This window comes from Zingiber officinale, chromosome 6B (genome assembly GCF_018446385.1).
Source record: "Zingiber officinale cultivar Zhangliang chromosome 6B, Zo_v1.1, whole genome shotgun sequence".
Classification (NCBI taxonomy): Eukaryota; Viridiplantae; Streptophyta; class Magnoliopsida; order Zingiberales; family Zingiberaceae; genus Zingiber; species Zingiber officinale.
The window spans coordinates 18,602,483-18,621,886 of NC_055996.1; the positions used below are offsets into that span (position 1 = coordinate 18,602,483).

Genomic DNA, 19,404 nt, shown 5'->3' on the forward strand with positions numbered 1-19,404 from the left:
GGCTACGTATTGCTCCTTATTCCTAGCTTCGGTCGGTCTAAAAACTTGATAAAAATGAATCGGTTTATCTTTATTCCAGTTTAGTTCAAACTGAACAGACTCCCCTACATATACATATTGAAATATCCAATTTGACCAAATAATCATGACTCTAATCCATTATATTATATGGATAATTATGATATGATAAATTCAGAATGAAATATTGTGAATTCATTCCAACGGAGATTGAAGGAAGAATTAAATAATGAATTAAATTATTAAATTCTTCATTACAGAGTTTGATAGATCTTATGAAAATCCAATTAATTGGATGTGAATAAAGGGGGAGTCCCATTCTGCATGTCATTCCAGAGTTCATATTTTTTGTCTGCCAAGTTACTTCTACATGTTCTAGGATTTTGGCATTTGCATGACCATTTGTTTTGTCTGTTAACCTAGTAGGTATTATCTATATAGAGTGACATCGAAGAATGATTATGTTTGCAGATTTTGTTTTACTAGTTAACCTTTTTTTTGTTGTTTGGACAGAAATTGGACTTGCACTTACTGCAATATTGTTCAGGTATTCATTCAGCACCTTTTTTAATCATACCTCCCTAGAAAACTTCTGTTCATTAATGATTAGAAATACTGTTTTAGACTGTTTCTTATTTTCAAACACCTAAAGATTTTTATGATAGAATGTCTGTTTTTATTCACTATGTGCATGCCAAAGTTGCTGTTACTAGGTTGTAACAATTTCTTTACATAATGCCTTTCAAAATGCTTATCTTTCCATTAAACATATGTAATTAGTCATATTGTTCTGAATAGCACCGTTTCAAGGTTCTTTTTGATGTTTTGCTTTTTGATTTAAGCCCCAAACTCATGCCTATTGTCTCGTAATCTTTACTGTCATTCTTTTTTGTTTTGCTGTTATATTTATTTTCGATTTATTTTTAGGCTAATAGCTAAATTGAACTGATTTAACTTTGTTTTGTTCAATCTGTTTCTTTGAAACTGATTATATTAGTTTTGGATATAACTGAAGCTTTTAGATGGAAAAGCACTATCAAACCTTTTGTTGCATGAAATAATTGTCACTCGTCATTTTTGCTAATGTGAATTTGTTTATGTTTCAATCTGATTCGTATGATCAAAGCTGTTATCAATTTATTCACTTTCTTTCCATGTGTTTTTAGTTTCTAGCACCTTAATAAAATTTTCCAACGTTTGTTGTGTATTTGCAGCCTCCACGAGCAAAGCACTGCCATGATTGTGACAAATGCATCCTTCAATTTGATCATCACTGTGTATGGTTAGGTACTTGTGTCGGGCAAGGAAATCATTGCCGATTTTGGTGAGTCCACCAGTATCATGTTGGAGCATTGACCAACCCTATTTATGATATCCAAAATAAAAGCAATGGAATGTGTTGCCTAAAATCTAATTTGTCTTTGTGAACAATTACATCTTCTAGGACACGTATGAGCTAGGGGAGTGACTAGCTCGCTTCGCTTCTTCAAACTTGATGTTGCAGTGGAAAATTTGAAGCGACGACTCCACAATGTTAATACTTGGATTTTACTTGGTATTCACCTCTTTGAGGTGACTGATCCAAAGGTTCACTCCTCACAATCACAGCTCCATTATGAATACCTCATTCTCGGGAACTATTCGGAGGCGGAAAAGCCTCGTACAACCTTGTGTTCAAGGATATAACAAGAAAAGCAAAAGCAAATACAAAGGAAATCGAACACAACTTTACAATGAGGAAATCTTGCTTAGCTTGTTATCTTGTTGCTTGGAAATATCTTTTGATCGGTTGGAAATGCAGCAACACTTCACTTCTAACTTCTCAAAAACTGCTACAAATAAACTCAACAAAACCCTCTTTTCTAGGGTTTCTTTTGTGCTGGAAAACTCCTAATCGATTGACCTCATTCCCAATCAATTACCACGTTAGCTTGACCGTTCATAACCAGAACAACTCTTTTTCGTTCGACCAATTGATTGGTGAGCCATACCAATCGATTGGTTAACCTCTAATCGATTGCCCCAATCGATTTCGAGGCTTTCTGTTCTCTTGCAAAAATGTCTCCAATCTTGTCTCTAATCAATTAGCCCACTCGATTGGTGAAACTTGAATCGATTGTCTTAATCGATTCAAAGACTTTTTGTTCTCTTGCGAAAAGGCTCCCAATCGATTGATTGCCTAACCCTAAACCCAGAATTTTGGGTTTAGGATTTATCAATCGATTGGTTCTTAATTCATCCTTTTCAAATTAAATTCGTATCTTGTCTAGTATCTGATTGTTCTCGACTTACCAGGACTTTATTTGCCCAACATTCAGTCATCCATTACTTCTTGCGACTTCCCCTAGCATCCGGTCAACCTTGACCCGCGAGGCTTTTTCACCAAGTGTCCAATTAACCTTTGATCTACTTGGATTTTTCTCTTGTGCCAAGTGTCCGGTCCTCTATGATCCACTTGGATTTACCGTCTCGTGCCAAGTGTCTGGTTCTTCGCGACCCACTTGGACTTTTCCCTTGCCTAGCCTCACTAAGACTTCCCTTGCCTAGTTCCCAATTAGGTCTTCCACTCTCTAGCCCTGCTAGGACTTTCATTGCCTAGTTCGCAACTAGATCTTTCATTATCTAACCTTGCTAGGACTTCTATTGTCTTTCTTAACCTCCAGTTAGGACTTTTCGTTGTCTAACCTTCCCTGTCAAATATCCGGTTCTTCCTTGATCTACTTAACTTTTCTCTTACATATTGTTAACATTTAAACTCAAGCTCAAACCAACTTGAGCTTAATCAAACTGGTCAACCTTGACCTGAGGAGGATTGTACCAACAATCTCCTCCTTTTATGTTTGACAATATGATTAAGTTAGACTAACTCATGTTAGCCCAACTTCCTTCTTCATCTCATGCCAAATTATAAATGAGGGTCTCTTAACTTAAACTCTACATTCTCCTCCTTTGACACACATAAAAAATCTTCTCCCAAGATTCATTCCTCTTATCACAATGAAGGTTCCCAACCTTTCATTATTTTCAATGCTCAACTTTGAGCATACATCCATCTATAAATCTCCTTTCATATCCAAATCATGCCTTTAAGGGTTATCTTCCTTTAAAGCATGCTCTAACTTCTATCATTGCACCAATAATGATTTGAAGTTCCTAAACCTTTAGGAAATCCCAAAATTGAAGTTATGAGGTTAAAAATTCAATCTTGAATCTAAACCTCCTCCTTAACTCCATTAGTTCCATTTAACCATTTCTTTCTCATTTTCATCCAGAAAATTGCCCTTAAATACTTGTCCAACCATTTCATGGGGTTAGGTATAATTAAAATACCTAAATGCGGTTTAATACATTGAAATAAACTCATTTTAGCAAAAACAGTGGCTATGATTTTGACCCATGTTAATCAATTGGCGTGAGCTGCCAATCGATTGACAACAACGCCTAATTGATTGGTGAGTTTGAAATTTTAATTCAATTTCAGATGAAATTCAAAAACTCATAAATAATTCTATGATATTCGAAAAATCATGAAATTTTACATAGACATTACTTATGTTACATACTATCATGGAAAAATAATTTTATATGAAAATACATCTTATTTTCAAAGAACGATAAAAAATTAGAAATAATGAAAACTTCAATGTTTCACTTTAACTTTGTATCTAACTAATCAATGGTGATTCCTATTAACAAATAGACTTTACCAAGATTTTCCAAAGCAATTTTGAAATCATTTTCAAAATAAATTTTTAACCATGATCTTTGGGTTAAATGCACATGATTTGCACATTTGCTTTCCCCATAATTGGACTTCACATAATCCATGTGTTTTGATGAAATTAAAACTCAAATAGATGAACTAAATCAATATTTTGACTTTTGCTCATTCTCCTTGCATTTCACTTGTATCTAATGTGTCTCAAGACACATGCAAGTCAACCTATCATCTTGTGAGATATAAAGTTAGGTTTTCCCTAAACTAAGGGATCATGCATCTCTAATTAGACATTTTAATTTTGATTATGCACCTAGAATGCCAATTAATGTTATTGTCCTTAATTATAAGGAATTAAAAGTAATGTATGACAATGAACATACATCATAATGCATACTTTCAAAAGAAAGATCATCATAAATATATATATATATATATATATATATATATATATATATATATATATATATAGTATTACATATAATATTTTCAAAATAATATGAATGTATGATATGATTTTATAGCATGTGATAGGACACATAAAACATAGCAATTATAGCTCAAAGAAAATACCTAACATTTCATTTAAGTTCAATCCTTTAACCATTATGCAAAGAGAAACATAAGTTGCCCCATCTCCCTAGAAAATATAAAAAATTCCAACTTGACATTCCTTAACTTCTAATTGATTAATCTCAATACATTAAATTTTTATTGGCAACTATTTAAACTCTTTAAAAGTAAAAATCACTTTCTAATTTTTAAGGTATCACAATGCCTTGAAAATGCCCTAAAATATCAACTTCACTATGGTTGGGTTAACTACCCTACCAAATAGAGTTGATGCACTCTAAACCCATTTAGTGCGAAGAGATCATACTCTTAGGAACCCAATACCTATTGGTGCTCCTTGGGTGTACTAGGTACTCACTAGGATAACTTTCCTAGAAATCTTCCTAATGGCTTTCCTAGACTTCTTAGTAGCCCTTGGTCATGCTAATCTACTCAAGGTCAATACTAGGGATAACATCCCTTGTAACTTTACTTGACTCCTAGACCTAAGGTTAGTTTCATAGCTATATGAAACTCTATGATATGATGTCACATTCTTCTTAGTTTTAGATTTGTATCTCAAACCTTTCTTGCTCATAGATGGCTCTTGTCTTCCTAAACCTAGGTTTTGCTTCCTTGGCTCTTTGACATTATTTGTTATTTTCTCTAGGGTCTTCTCTAATTATCCAAGTCTTGATCTCAAAACTTGGTTTTCAATCCTTAAATCCTCAAACTTAGAATTTCCATGATTTCCTTGAACAATTTTCCTTTTAGGCACATATCTATATTTCTTAGGATTCTTGTCTAAATCATTTTCTACCTTACTATTCTTAGGTAAGGTTGTTCTAGCATGATATGACTTGTAATTTTCCTTAGGATTGTCGTGCTTTCTATTTTCATGATAAATAACTCTAAAATGATAACATTTATTTCTAACATGCCTTTTATCTTGAAATAAGGAAATACCATTAACTAATGATACCTTAGTTTTGCTCTTACAAGCTCCCCCTTGATTTGAGCTTCTTCCTTTGCTTTTAATGTCCTTTTTGATTGTACAAGAAGCACACAATGTGCTCTTTAGCCTTTCATATCAAGGAACTACCTTCTCTTGCTCTCTCCTTTGTCTTAGGTGCCACCTTAGTTTTCTTCCTGACTAATTTTGGACATTTGCTCCTGTAGTGTCCATTCTCCCTACACTCAAAGCATATTATATAATTTTTATTTTTAACAATCGAAATTGTTATACATTCTTTACTTGTAGGGGTGACACATGATTCTTCCGTTGGTGCAGGTTGCACTAACGGTCTAACTCAGGTTTTGATGAATACCAAAGTAAGTTAAGTTAGGTTTAATATGATCTAACAATTTAACTAAGTGTGCAGAGAAGTCCAGATGGGTCGACGGGATGACCGGATATCTGACAAGAAATCCAACTAGGTCGACGGGCCGACCGGATAGCTGGTACGAAGTCCAGATAGGTCGAGGAGCTGATCGGATTTCTGACACGAAGTCCAGTTTGGTCAACGGGCTGACTGAATAGCTGGCATGAAGTCTAGACAGGTCGATGGGCTGACCGGATGTCCGACAAAGCCGTAAGTTAAGGTAAGCCACTGAAGGAGAGTGACTTGGTGAGGACGCGTTCTCTGTTTGAGAGAACAGTAAACGTCGATCCAACTTAGATCCATTTGGAAAATCTAAGTTGAGATCTTGACTAGATTCTGGTCTCGAGGAGACAGAATCTAATTACTACTTTTGACTATAATTGTGCTAACACTTGTTTTGCAGGGTAATATAAGTTTTATTGTTTCAGACTAACTTTATTTTGCAGGAAATAAAGGCAGCTGAAAAGTTGGTCCGGGCGCCCGGAATGTCAAAAGTTATCTTGTCGCTAGCTTGGAGCGCGTTCATTGGATAAGTTGACGTCACGATCCAGGCACCCGGAAGGGATCCAGGCGCCTGGAACTGTCTATATAAGTAGTCTTCCACCAGGAGCAAAGAACAACAACTTTCTTCCAATTGCCTTCTTGCGCCTACTCCAAAGACGCTCCTACGACGCTAAAAAGCTTATCCGACAACCTGAGACTATGATTTTTATTTCCCTTGTTGTCGGTAATTTTATATTATAGTTCTTGTACTTATCGTGTAACCCTTTTTGTGAACTATTAGTGGATTGCCCAACGAAAGCACTTGGAGTAGGAGTCGACAAAGGTTCCGAACCAAGTAAAACTTGGTTTGTTAGCGTTATTCTTATTTTTCTCTTCTGCTGGGTACTCGATTTAATTATCAATTTTCGACGATTGCTATTCACCTCCTCTCTAGCGTTCTTTCCGATCCAACATCTTCTTCATTGACTCTGGATATAGAGACTTCTTATTTCGGTGTCAATAAGCTCTCCCTCTCAATCTTGAGGTGGATGCTTCCTTAATTTTTTCCTCGGACTCAAACCTCCGAATTTTCATGTTCTTTAATCAAAGAGTCTTCCTTTTTGAATTTATCTTCATTTGGCATTGAGGTTGGATTTTCATGGAGTTTGGGCAACTTACTCCATGACTTTTTGGCATCTTTATATTCACCTACCTTACACAAAATATTATTAGGCAAAATATTAACTAATAATCTAGTTACCTTATCATGAGTCGCGAATGTTTTGAACTTACTCTTTGGTTTATTTCTTTTTCTTAAGGAGTTTTTCTTTGCTATCCGTTGGAACTTCAAATCCCTCCATTAGAACAAACCATTGCTCTATGTCTATCATCAAGAAGTTCTCCCTCCTTCATTTTCAAAGATGAAGCTTCCCATGCTGAATGATGGAGCACTCGGATATCAAATCCGAATCTATCTCGGGGATCCATTTGCACACTTGAGCACCTTTGAAGATTAGTCCAATGACTTGTTGGTATTGAAGGACTTTAAGAATATAGCTTCTTCTTCCTCTAGCTCTTTGCTCTCATCGGCGATTAGTCCAATGAAGAACAACCTTACTCTGATACTACTTGTTAGGACACGTATAATCTAGAGAGGGGGTGAATAGCTCGCTTCACTTCTTCAAACTTGATGTTGCAATGGAAAACTTGAAGCGACGACTCCACAATGCGAACAATTAGATTTTAGTTGATATCCATCTCTTGAAGTGACTAATCTAAGGGTTCACTCTTCACACTCACAACTCCACTATGAATGCCTCCTTGGAAATTTTTCGGAGGCGGGAAGTCTTGTACAACCTCGTGTACAAATGATACAACAATAAAAGCAAAAGCAAAAGCAAATACAAAGGAAATTGAGCATGACTTTACAATGATGAAATCTTGCTTAGCTTGCTATCTTATTGCTTGGAAATGCTTCATGATCGGTTGGAAGCAACACTTCGCTTCTAACTTCTCTAGAACTGCTACAAAAAAACTCCACGAAGCCCCCTTTTCTAGAGTTTCTTTAAGGCAGCAAAACACCTCTTAATCGATTGACCTTATGCCTAATTGATTGTCACGTCAGCTCGATCGTTCAAAACTTGCAGAACGACTCTTTTTTCGTCTAACCAACGATTGGTGAGTCGTACCAATCGGTTGGTTAGCCTCTGATCGATTGCCCCAATCGATTTTGAGGCTTTGTTCTCTCACAAAAATGCCTCCAATCGATTAGCCTAAGTGATTGGTAAAGCTTGAATCAATTGCCTTAATCGATTCCAAGACTTTCTATTCTCTTGCAAAAAGCCTCCAATCGATTGGTGAATCTTAAATCAATTGCCTCAATCGATTCCAAGACTTTCTGTTCTCTCGTGAAAATGTTCTCAATCGATTGCCCAACTCTAAACCCGGAATTTTGTGTTTAGGGTTTACCAATTGATTGGTTCCTTTCACCAATCGATTGATAACCCTGAATTCAGCTTTTCTAAGCTGAATTCTTATCTTGCATGGTATTCAGTTGATCTCAACCTACCAGGACTTCCTTTGTCCAACATTCAGTCATTTGTGATCTGTTAGGACATCCCATTTCCTAGCATACGATCAACCTTGACCTGTAGGGCTTTTTCACCAAGTGTCCGATCAACCTTTGATCCACTTGGATTTTCCTCTTGTGCCAAGTGTCCGGTCCTCCATAACCCACTTGAATTTTACCATCTCGTGCCAAGTGTCCGATCCTCCATGATCCACTTGGACTTTTCTTTTGCCTAGCCTTGCTAGGACTTCCATTGACTAGTTCCTAACTAGGTCACCTACTGCCTAGCCCCGTTAGGACTTTCATTGTCTAGTTCTCAATTAGGTCTTCCATTGCTTAGCCCCACTAGGACTTTCATTGTCTAGTTCCCAACTAGGTCTTCCACTGCTTAGCTCCGCTAGGACTTCCATTGCGTTGCCTAACCTTCAGTTAGGGGTTTCTGTTGCCTAACCTTCAGTTATGAATTTCCTAGTCAACTATCCGGTCCTCTCTTGACCTACTTGACTTTTCTCTTATATATTGTTAAACATCGAAACTCAAGCTCGAACCAACCAACTGGTCAACCTTGATCCGAAGACAATTGCACCAACAAAATCTTAATTTATTAGATTTTATTAGGGAGCTACACTATAGTGAAGCCTACAACTCTATGCTCATGAAATTGTTCGGCATTGTTTGAGATTGCCGATATTGTGCTATTGAATATTGAGACTCTTTGTAGTTGTTCATGATAGAGTTGGGAGATTTAAGTCCTCTAGTTAACTTCCACTTACAAAATATTGATATGGTATTACCTTCTGATCTTAACAATACTTTCCTTGCTGAAGTCTAATATTTGCAAAAGGAGATCCAGATACCTATTTTTCTATATTCGATATTCAGCAAAATTAGACAAGATGCCTTAGCAATGAATGCATTCATAGTCGCCTCTTCCCCCTCAATCCATCCATCACTTTGTGATTTTCCACCTTGGTATCAAGGTGATTTCCTTCTTGTTGTTTAGATTCAGTTTATCATATTTAGTTCCTCTATTCATTGCTTACTTAGGTCTTACGTAAATAAACAAAACTAGTGGATACAGTGCCATAACAAAACTAAACATTGTTGCACATGAGAGGGAAGCCATTCATGTTCCTCATTGATTTCAACTTATTTTTGTGGCAAGGGCAAAGGGGTAAAGGAGATTTTTCGAACCTTATTCCTAGTAAATTAACAGCTAATTAAGCAAGCTGGTAATTTTATTTTTTATTTGACATCTGACTTTGTGTCTTGTGCAAGCTAAATGGTCGATCAAATCATGTGGTTTCTTTTGTCAACCTGAAGTTCTCTACTTCCAGCATAAAGTAAATGCAAAATCATTCAATAAATTGTTTCAGTTAGGATAGCAAGTTTCTTATCCTAAAGAGTTCATCCATTTGGTAGCGACTTATTTCATCAGGTGTTAATCTTTTAGGTTTCTATATAGGTAAAAGTGGATCATAAGCCAAATCTTTAACTTTTATTTCATTATGACTGCCGTCATCTAGCTGCATTTTGACTTTGACCGTCAGTTTACTAAGTCTTATGTATGAATGGTTTTCCTTTACAACAAACCATTAGTCTATTTATTCGTAGATATGTATCAGCATTGTTATTATACATATTAAGATAATTGTTCTTTATGTATAAATTTTGCTTATCTTAGTTTTATCTTCGGAGGTCTGTATTTATATCCGTGACCTATTTAGTGCTATTTAGCTGTAAATTTTATTTATGTGATTTTCACATATTGAGATTATCCCACTTGACAAACAAATTGGAATCTCTCATAGGCTTCACAATGGTAGAATTGACTCTACGAATATACAACAACAACCAAACCTTATCCCACTAGGTGGGGTCGGTTATATGGATCCTTTTACGTTATTGAGCTCTATCTCCTATTATATTATCATCTATACTTAAATAAATTTTATCTTATTTTATTGTTGCTAACCAAGCCTTTTTTGGTCTTCCTCTTCCTCGCTTAATACGCATGTTTGTCATAACTTCACATCGCCTAAACGAAGCATTTATTGGTCGTTTAAGTACATGCCTGTACTATCTTAAACATGTTTCTCGAAGCTTTCTCTCAATAGATGCAACTCTGACTTTATCTCTAATGCTCTCATTTATTATTCTGTCCATTCTCGTATTTCCACACATCCACCTTAACATCCTTGTTTCTGCAACTCATCTTTTATTCATGTGCTCGAGTCATAGCCCAACATTTAGCTCTATATAATATAGCAGGTCTAACTGCGGTTTTATAGAATTTTCCTTAAGTTTTAGATGTATTTTACGATCACATAAAACACTCGACGTTCTCCTCTATTTCAACCATCCTGCTTGTATTCTACGTAAGACATCTCTCTCAATCCCTCTATCATTTTGCAAAAATGATCCTAAATAATGTTGCAGAAAGTGCTAGGCGCCAGTCGGGGGCGTCGGGCACTCGACTGGCGCCTAGCGCCTAGGCAGCGGCGCCACTTAGGTGCTCTAGTACTTTTAAATAAACATATCAAAATGAACATCGAATTGGCTGAATAGACCGAATATTTTTATTTAAAACAAAAAAATCACTTGGACTGAATAGACCAACCGCTTAGACCGAACAGACCGGCCGCCTAGACCGAATAGGCTGCTTATTTGGCGCCTAGCACCGCACATAAACAGTACCGCCTACTTTGGCTGAATAGATGATTTTCGGTTTGACTAGGAGTCGCCTAGTGCCTAGGCGGTGCCTAGGTGGCCACCTAGGCCGAAATCTACAACATTGATCCTAAATATCTGAAGCTTTCGATTCCGGGCAACTCATTATCTCCTATCTTAACAATTGTCTCATTATGTCTAATATTGGTAAACATAAATTTCAGATATTCTATCTTTATTCTGCTAAGCCTAAAACCTTTCCTTTCTAGTGTTTCCCGTTAAGATTCTAGTTTAGTATTTACTCCTTCATGTGTTTCATCTACCAAAACAATATCATCTGCAAACAACATGCACCACGGTAATGTGTCTTGAATGTGTGCAATGAGTTCATCCATATTAGTGTAAAAAGATAGGACTTAGAGCTGATCCTTGATATAACCTTATCTTTATTTGAAATGCTTTAGTTACTCCGCCTGAAGTGTTTACTCTAGTTGTCACATGCTCGTACATATCCTTAATTAGTTCAATATATATTATGCTAACATATCTCTTTTCTAGAATTCTCTATATAATTTCTTAAAGGACTTTATCATAAGTTTTTTCTAAGTAATGAATACCATATGTAGATCTTATTTTTGTTCTCCATATTTTTCAATTAATTGTCTCAAAAGATGTATAACTTTTATTGTCGACCTTCCATGCATGAACCCAAATTGATTTTTGGTCACCTTAATTTTTTTCTATTATTTTTTCCCAAAGTTTCATGGTATGACTCATTAGTTTAATACCCCTATAATTTGCACAATTTTGTATGTCTCCTTTGTTCTTATATATGAGAACTAGAGTGCTTATCCTCCATTGATTAGACTTTTTTTATTTTTTCAATATCATATTAAATAATTTTATAAGCCAGTCAATACCTTGTTTCCCTAGATATTTCTATACCTCTATCAGAATATCTTTTGGTTAAATGACTTTTCCATTATGCATTCCATTTAAAACTTGTTCTACTTCTAAAGTTTGAATTCTATGATAAAAATTTAAATTTCTATGCTCATTTAACTTACATAAATTTCTTAAGTTAAGTTAGTCACCTAAATCTTCATTAAAAAGTTGATGAAAATACTTATTCTACGCTTCTTTTATTTCTCTATCGTTTACTAGTACCCTATGACATTAATCTTTAATATATTTTATTTAGATAAGATCTCTTGTCTTTCTTTCTCTCACTAGCTATTCTATAAATCTCTCTTTCCCCTTCATTTGTATCCAATTTTTGATATAATCGTTCAAAGTTTCATTCTTTGCTTCATTCACTACTCTCTTAGCTTCTTTCCTGCTTATTATATATTTTTTTAAGTTTTTCTCGTTCTTACATATATATAATTCCTTATAAGTTATTCATTTTTCTTTTACTTTCTCTTGTATTTTCTCAATCCACCATCAAGATTCTTTAGTGGTGCATGTCTCTTTGACTCACCGAGTACACTATTAGCTATTATTTTCAACTTTGATACCGTCTTATCCCATGTCATATTAGAATCACTGTATATTTCACCTAATACTTGTACTTCCTACCTTCTCCTTAAATAAATTTTACTTCCCATCCTTTAATTTCCATCACTTAATTCTAGGAGTAGTATATATTTTCTTTTTATTGATACTATGTTTGAGTCATATATCCAACACTACTAATCTATGTTGGGTAGTTAAGCTTTTTTTCCCAGGATGACCTTGCAATCTTTACAAATTTGAAACTACGAAAGAGTAAGAATTGGTTCCTCCATATGACTTCACTGTAACATGTGTAAAATTGTATTATTTATGTGGTTGATTTTTTTGTGTGATTGTCGAGTCCTTTTCAACAACTTTTCAGTATTTATATTTTCCTCGTAAAATCAGATCAGTTTGTAAATAGATGACCTTCGATGCTCCTAATGATTATTATAATTGTTTATTGTCTAAACCTTTGTTTGTAAAGTAAAACTGTGCGCTCTTTTCACATAAATCTACATTTGAAGTCAGTCAATCCTTGATTTTTTTTGCACACCTGAAAGGAACTATTGTTTTTAATATTTGGAATATTGATTGTGTGCTATGTGAACTCACCTTTTCATATTTCACTTGAACAATGACTCTCTTGATGACAGCTAATTTAATTTTCCATTTTTAGGTGGTACGTTTTTCTAGAAACAATCCTTTGCATATGGACAGTTATACTATATATCTCATATTTGCGCTCTGAGATTGTGAAGGCTTGGTAAGATCTTTCTCGACTATTATTGACTTGTTTATTTGGAATTTTTTTTGCCCATTTCCTAGGAAACATTGTTTGACTATCACAAATCTTTTCCGCATTTTTTTATCAGAAATACAAACACAAGATCTTGGTTATGACAACTAATATAACTTTCTTACCCTTTATATATGCATTGGGATGCTAAGAAGTCTGTTTGGAATGACCTTATCAGGTGGAAGGAGTTCATTGTTATAGTGCTTTTAGCTGCGCTTATGTTTTGTCTCATCTTTCTCATCCTGCTGCTCCTCTTCCACAGGTAACATCAGTCGTAAAAATAAAACTGTCTCAGGTTCTTGCCCCATTTTCACTTTATCAAAATGCTTTTCTAAATGTCTCATTCTGTCGTCCAACTTGTCAAAGTTCTGTAAGCTATATACTCCTCAATTATGTACCTTAATTAGATTTGAACTTTCAAATGAAACCTGCCCAGATGCATGTTAAATAGCTACATGACATTTGTAGTTTCTACTGGATCCATCTTGTACAGTGCTCGTCATACAGGCACCTCACTGAGAATATATTTTGCTGATATCTTTCATGCCGCAATCTTATTTCCACCATCACCGTGTATGTGAAGGAACATAACATTTTACTGGTAACATGATATGTTTGATTTTGACACTCAAACCACAGCCACAAAAACCTCTATATACATGTCTAAGAAAGTTGTTAACCATAATTGTTTGATTTAACATAGTGTTCAAGTTTTTTTTCATCAATTCTTTTTGAAGAATTATGTGCTCTTTGAAGGTTCGACTCACACCTGATCTAAATATCCTACTAATTTCACTATTTTAATTGCCGTTTACTCAGCTATTTAGCCTTGACAAATCAGACTACTTATGAGATGGTGAGAAGACGACGCATATTGTACTTTAGGTATCGATTCATCATTCTTTGCATCTCTGCTGATGAGGATTCCATTTTGAAGCATGTTACAACTTTTATCTGATTTATAGGGGAATTCCAGAAAAGGTTCATCCATTTAGCAAGGGCATCTGCAAAAACTTGTACACTTTTTGTTGCTCTAGTCACAGCATACGTGATTTGGAAGCTGTACCAACGATGGAGGACATCGAAGCAAGCGCAAGACCTTACACCTGCTCGGACATTGTCATGTGTCGGTGGTGTTGATTAATACTGGCTTGGCATCAGTTTCTGACGGCTTTTAACCAGCATGTTGTTGATACAATCTGGTCATTTAATTTTTCTTCTTTCAGTAACAGCTTGTAGTATTGTATTTATGAAGAAAAAACTAAATTTTCATCTGGATATTCCTTTTAATTATAATTTCAAATTTAAAGCGAAACGAATACTTCAGCTGAAAGCCTGAGAATAGAGGATTTAACAAAACATACCCATGAAAATCAGATTGAAAATTGATCCAGTTAAGTATTTATTAATTGTTTGTTGCATCAATTCTGTATATTGACTCAACTTTCATTTATGCAAATTTCCCTCACCGAATGTAATTTTTTTAAAATAAATTATTGTCCTCTGATTGAAGCACATGTTTATTTGTTTATGTTCTCAAGCAAACAACGCAATTCATTAAAATGTTCCAATATATTGATAAATTATTTGAGGAATGTTTAGAAATAACTAGAGATTATAAATTATATCCATCCAGTACTTATCCTCTCTAAGCTGTTCATCAACACTTATCACTTTGTTGTTCATAGATCTCAATCAAAAGAAGATAAGGAGCAGGTTTGGCCACCCTACTGTGATGGCGCCACGGGTGACAAGTTTTTCTTTAATCATTGGCCATGCATGTTATCCTTAATCTGTAAGCTTACTCACCCTTACAAACCAACCGTTCCTGGACAAAGACAAGCCAATTTATTATTTTAATGACGTCTACATCTATTTTCCACAAATACTTAGATTTATCAAGTAGACTCTCATTAAAACATAACACGTTAATATACAATTTTAATCCCTGAAGGTTCTTAGTATTGTGCATCATGCTTTATTTATTAGTAGGATGCTATGCAGGTGTCCTAGCTTGTTATCACTAGATTAAATCAAATCTAGGTAGATTCATCCATCTTAATCATTCATTAGCCGTTTATCAATCTCAATCATACTTAAATTAAGACAATTTGTCCAACTAAACTCAAGCAGACTGCTGACCTGGCCTAGACAGGAGTCATTTTCTATCCAGATTTCCTTGCAGTAAATCTTGGATGATGTTTTTTGTTTTTTAATCATGGCATAAAAAACACATACATTACAAGACTCTTGCCTTAAAACAAGGAGAAAAGATACATTAAAAAAAAGATGTGCTGACGTCATTTCCAGTCTCGCGTGTCGCAAGGGTCGCACCCTTCCTGGGCGACGTCGTCGATCTGAACCCCCAAATCGTAGACCGAACCGGCGTTCCAGTCACTCGGCAGGACTGCGGTCCGCGCCCAAACCCATTTGCCGTCGTAGCCGGCGGTCACGACCATCCGAAACTGCAGCGGCCCAGCCGGCGCGCGGCTCGTGCTCCACACCGGACCATAATCTCGCTTCATGAACTGCCAATTCGACGCACCGACCTGCCGATTCCAAAGGAAAAAAAAAGTGTTAGCCCTGGTAAACTTAACCGGACCAGTTCGGTCTAGGCGCTGACCCGGGCTACATCGACTCCTACTATGTCAGTTTGGCCTCCCTGGTACACGAACTTGACGGCCAAGTAGTTTGGCCTCCTGCTGTTCTCCTCCACTCTGATCGATAGATTCTTGTTCTCGTAGTCGCAAGGAATCCTGCTTCGATTCATTCTTTGATTTAAAACAAGAGAAAAACGCCTTCAACTTGCCACTGCAAACGGAAAAAATTCCTATCCACTACGTACCTCTTGTATTCCACGTCGAGAATGCCGAGCTTGTTGAGTTCTCGCGCCATGCCATTCCTCGCCATGGCCATGAAAGCGGGGCCACTGAGGACGAAATCGGTGCTGTTGCTCTTGTTGAGGTCTGTCAATGTCACCTTCACTCCTCCTCTGCTACAGATGTTCGCGTTCTTGCATCTCATCTGTTTGATCCAAGCCGGAATAAAAATCCACTGAAATTTTTTTCAAGAGGACTTTTAAAGGGTGTTTTTCACCTCCAACCTGGAAACAAGCTCCGCACCCCACGCCCCCTCTGTGAACGCGGGGACTCCCTGCCGCCACATAGCCTCCATTGAAGCCCGCAGCCATGGATCCGTATCCACAAGCTCCATCTGCAAAATTTTCCGAAACGGAACCTCTAAAAATCGGGGCTTGATCGACACTAGAGCATCAAAATCAAATCTTGGCGGCGGGCGGTACCTGCGACGGCGGAAGCAGAGGAGTAGTAAGCTACTTTGGACTGATGCACGCACCTATCGCAGCCTGAAGCGGAGGAAATCAAGAAAAGGAAGAGAAGAGAGAATGGACATAACTTGTTTTCACTCGTACTCCGGTCCATCCCCGCTGCAATTTGGGAATGGAAAGGGGAAGTCTGTTCAACAGATACTTAATGGCAGTGAGGGGGAGAAGACGAGCAACAAGGTCGGCTACAAACTTTAATGGCAGTGACAGAAGTCTTCCGGAGAGAGTATACAGCTGGAGCTACTGTCCCGGGGCAGTGTAAATATATAATGGAGGAACAGGAACAGTTGGAGTAAAACCAAAGGAAGGGTAATAAAATAAGCTTCCGAAGGCTCGAGTTTGCTTGATGGTGAAGTCGGCGGAGTAAGGATGAGGTCGGCAATGAGTGGAGTTGATAAGAACGTAGGGTTGCCTGTGTCAGTGTGACGGCGTGGCAACACTGGAGACGGAGAGCTGTCTTGAATACTTAGATTTGAGTGGTAAAAGATTCTGTGGTATCCGACAAAACTGGCAAGTGTTGGTCGGCGGCATTTGGACGAGCACAATGAGGGCCTCCAAACTAAATTCGGCCCAATTTTGACCACTTCATCTGGAAATTTAATATTTAAAACATTTTTGGACAGAACATCTATGCTTTGCTTCCATGGCTATTAGAACCGTTAATTTGAATGGAGTCCGTTGATTTATTCTCTAAATAATTTAAAATTTCATTAAAATTTTATCAATCTATTTTAAATTGAATACAGACAGATTGACCTGTTTAGGTTCGCACCTTGTATGGATCGACCTGTGTGGATTGACTCATGATGGCCTTAGATTGACCCATGGATTGAGAAAATATAAAATATAATTGATGACTTCTTTTTCTACTCGCTAAGATTCTTCCTCTCCACAAAACTTAGATTTCAACTTGCGAGATTTGATATCCTAAGATGTAACACAGATTAAAGTTTGGGTTAACTTATCAATAGATCCTTTACGCGCTCAAGTCAGTTATAAATCATACAAAGAAGAAGAAGAAGAAAGAAAGAAAGAAGAAGAAAGAAAGAAGAAGAAGAAGAAGAAGAAGAAGAGAACTTGAAGGAGGAGAGTTGCCTTTGTTTGCAAGAATAAGAATACATATATGTACTTTACCTCTTATGGTTCTTGTATAGATATCTGAAGGGAATCTTCACATTATTAATCTTTGGGCCCTTTTACCTATTCCCGCCTAAGCGAGGATGAGGTTTCTAACAATCCGTTATCGTTCCTTCACTCGTTGATTGTCGTACAAAGTAAGAAAGGAATCAAAGGAACCATCTCTGACACCCACTATGTGCTTCTCCATTCATTAGTCACCATGTAAGATTAGGAAGGAATCAAGAAAACTAACTTCAACCTCAGCATCCACTACTTGCTTCTTCCTTTATCTATTGCCACATATTAGCAACCAGAAGCTTCATAATACTATGATGTTTGATAGGATCCACTTATGTTACTTTCGAGAGATCCAATCATATTGCTTGGAAGAGTGTACTCGAAAGAGTATAATTGTATTGCTTGGAGGAGCTTAATTAATTCGTGAGGATAAATCCCATCATATTGCTCGAAGAACGTGAATAATATTCCTTTGCAACAGTGTTACTTTGTAGAACTTAGTAATATTGATTTACGAAACTTGGTGATATTTCTTTGCAAAATCTTAGTATTATTGCTCTACGGGACATGGTAATATTGCTCTGCGAGACTTGGCAATTATTCTGCGAAATCTTAGTATTATTGCTCTGTGGGGCTTGGTAATATTGCCCTATATAACTTGGTGATATTGCTTTGCGAAATCTTATTATTGTTTGCGGGACTTGAAAATATTGCTCTCACTACTAGAAAAAATATTTTTTGAGACACAACAAAACATGTCTTAAATTATAAATTTGGTGTCTCAAAAATATGGACTTGAAAATATTGCTCTCACTACTAGAAAAAATATTTTTTAAGACACAACAAAACATGTCTTAAATTATAAATTTGGTGTCTCAAAATATTTTTGAGATGGTGATGAGATGATAATGTAGCCATCCTCAATACAAGCGTCTCAAAAAAATATTGAGATAGTTGTACTATCTCAAATGCTATTTAAGATGATGATGAGACGATTGTTCAATTGTCTCAAAAGTATTTAAAACAGTTATTTTTTTTTAATCTCAAATGTAATGTCTTATCCTGTAAAAAACTAAAGATACTAAATTGAGATGGTAATGTGCCGTCTCAAATAGAAGTGAAGATAATAAATTACCGTCCTTAATGTTTTAACTTGTTAGATGCACCATTTGTGATAAAAATTAATAATCTTAAAAGAACATTAATTATACAAATTAATCAAGATTATATTTATTAAATTGTCATTTCAAAACAAAAGGAAAAACTCTCTTTATAAATTAAAAGTGATATACATAATATAAAATTTTAATATTTTTTAACTTACAAGTCAGTACGTAGGTTTCATGCCAATATTCATCTAATAATAGAAATATCTACATATCCATAATTAATTTGATAAGAAAAAAACTACTAATCTCATGAATGTTACACAAGAGAAAGTCTAAAGAACAACTTATGATCTGGAGATGACTTCTATAATCCTTCTTTATCAAAATCCTGAATATAAAAAAAACTCTTATTAAAGGTAAAGATGATTTATAATATATACTGTTCAGAAAAAATCAATAAACAGAACTTTTCAATAAGAAATCTTATCATCTAACACATAATCTTCTTTCTTGCAACTATGTATATAAGCAACACAAACAACCCCAAGTTAAATTAATTTTTAAACATCACAAACAACCCCAAGTTGAGATTATATGACTAAACATATATACTGTTTAGAAAAATCAATAA

General features: G+C 35.9%; 2 protein-coding genes across 4 annotated transcripts in view; one reads left to right on the forward strand and one right to left on the reverse strand.

Annotated features, from left to right (window-relative positions):
- Positions 1 to 14,493, forward strand: part of LOC121990814 (protein S-acyltransferase 10-like) — an 18,596-nt gene extending 4,103 nt beyond the window's left edge. Inside the window, exons 3-8 of the mRNA XM_042544879.1 lie at positions 532 to 565; positions 1,233 to 1,342; positions 13,065 to 13,151; positions 13,363 to 13,446; positions 14,004 to 14,069; positions 14,150 to 14,493. Of these exons, the coding sequence (XP_042400813.1) occupies positions 532 to 565; positions 1,233 to 1,342; positions 13,065 to 13,151; positions 13,363 to 13,446; positions 14,004 to 14,069; positions 14,150 to 14,324 (556 nt within the window). The 3' untranslated portion in view covers positions 14,325 to 14,493. The remainder of the gene's footprint in view (positions 1 to 531; positions 566 to 1,232; positions 1,343 to 13,064; positions 13,152 to 13,362; positions 13,447 to 14,003; positions 14,070 to 14,149) is intronic.
- An 852-nt stretch (positions 14,494 to 15,345) lies between these two features.
- LOC121992186 (expansin-like A2) lies at positions 15,346 to 16,771 on the reverse strand. 3 transcript variants are annotated; one of them, XM_042546384.1, is made up of 5 exons: positions 16,599 to 16,771; positions 16,281 to 16,485; positions 16,030 to 16,208; positions 15,808 to 15,940; positions 15,346 to 15,733 (listed from the first exon to the last, which is right to left on the reverse strand). In XM_042546384.1, exons 1-5 carry the CDS (start codon positions 16,622 to 16,624, stop codon positions 15,485 to 15,487), a joined length of 792 nt encoding a protein of 263 aa, XP_042402318.1. In that variant the 5' UTR covers positions 16,625 to 16,771; the 3' UTR covers positions 15,346 to 15,484. The 3 variants fall into 3 exon arrangements, with proteins under 3 accessions (XP_042402318.1, XP_042402320.1, XP_042402317.1); XM_042546386.1 differs by having other exon boundaries at positions 16,281 to 16,397; positions 16,486 to 16,765; XM_042546383.1 differs by having other exon boundaries at positions 16,288 to 16,397; positions 16,486 to 16,763.
- Between the last annotated feature and the right edge of the window lie 2,633 nt (positions 16,772 to 19,404).

What these genes read in the sequence shown, in the direction of transcription:
- LOC121992186 (XM_042546383.1), bottom strand. Translation starts at nt 16,624, where the DNA reads ATGGACCGGAGTACGAGTGAAAACAAGTTATGTCCATTCTCTCTTCTC. An exon ending in CTCTGCTTCCGCCGTCGCAG is followed by an intron (nt 16,398 to 16,485) that starts GTACCGCCCGCC and finishes AAAATTTTGCAG; the next exon opens with ATGGAGCTTGTGGATACGGA. An exon ending in GGTGCGGAGCTTGTTTCCAG is followed by an intron (nt 16,209 to 16,287) that starts GTTGGAGGTGAA and finishes TGGATCAAACAG; the next exon opens with ATGAGATGCAAGAACGCGAA.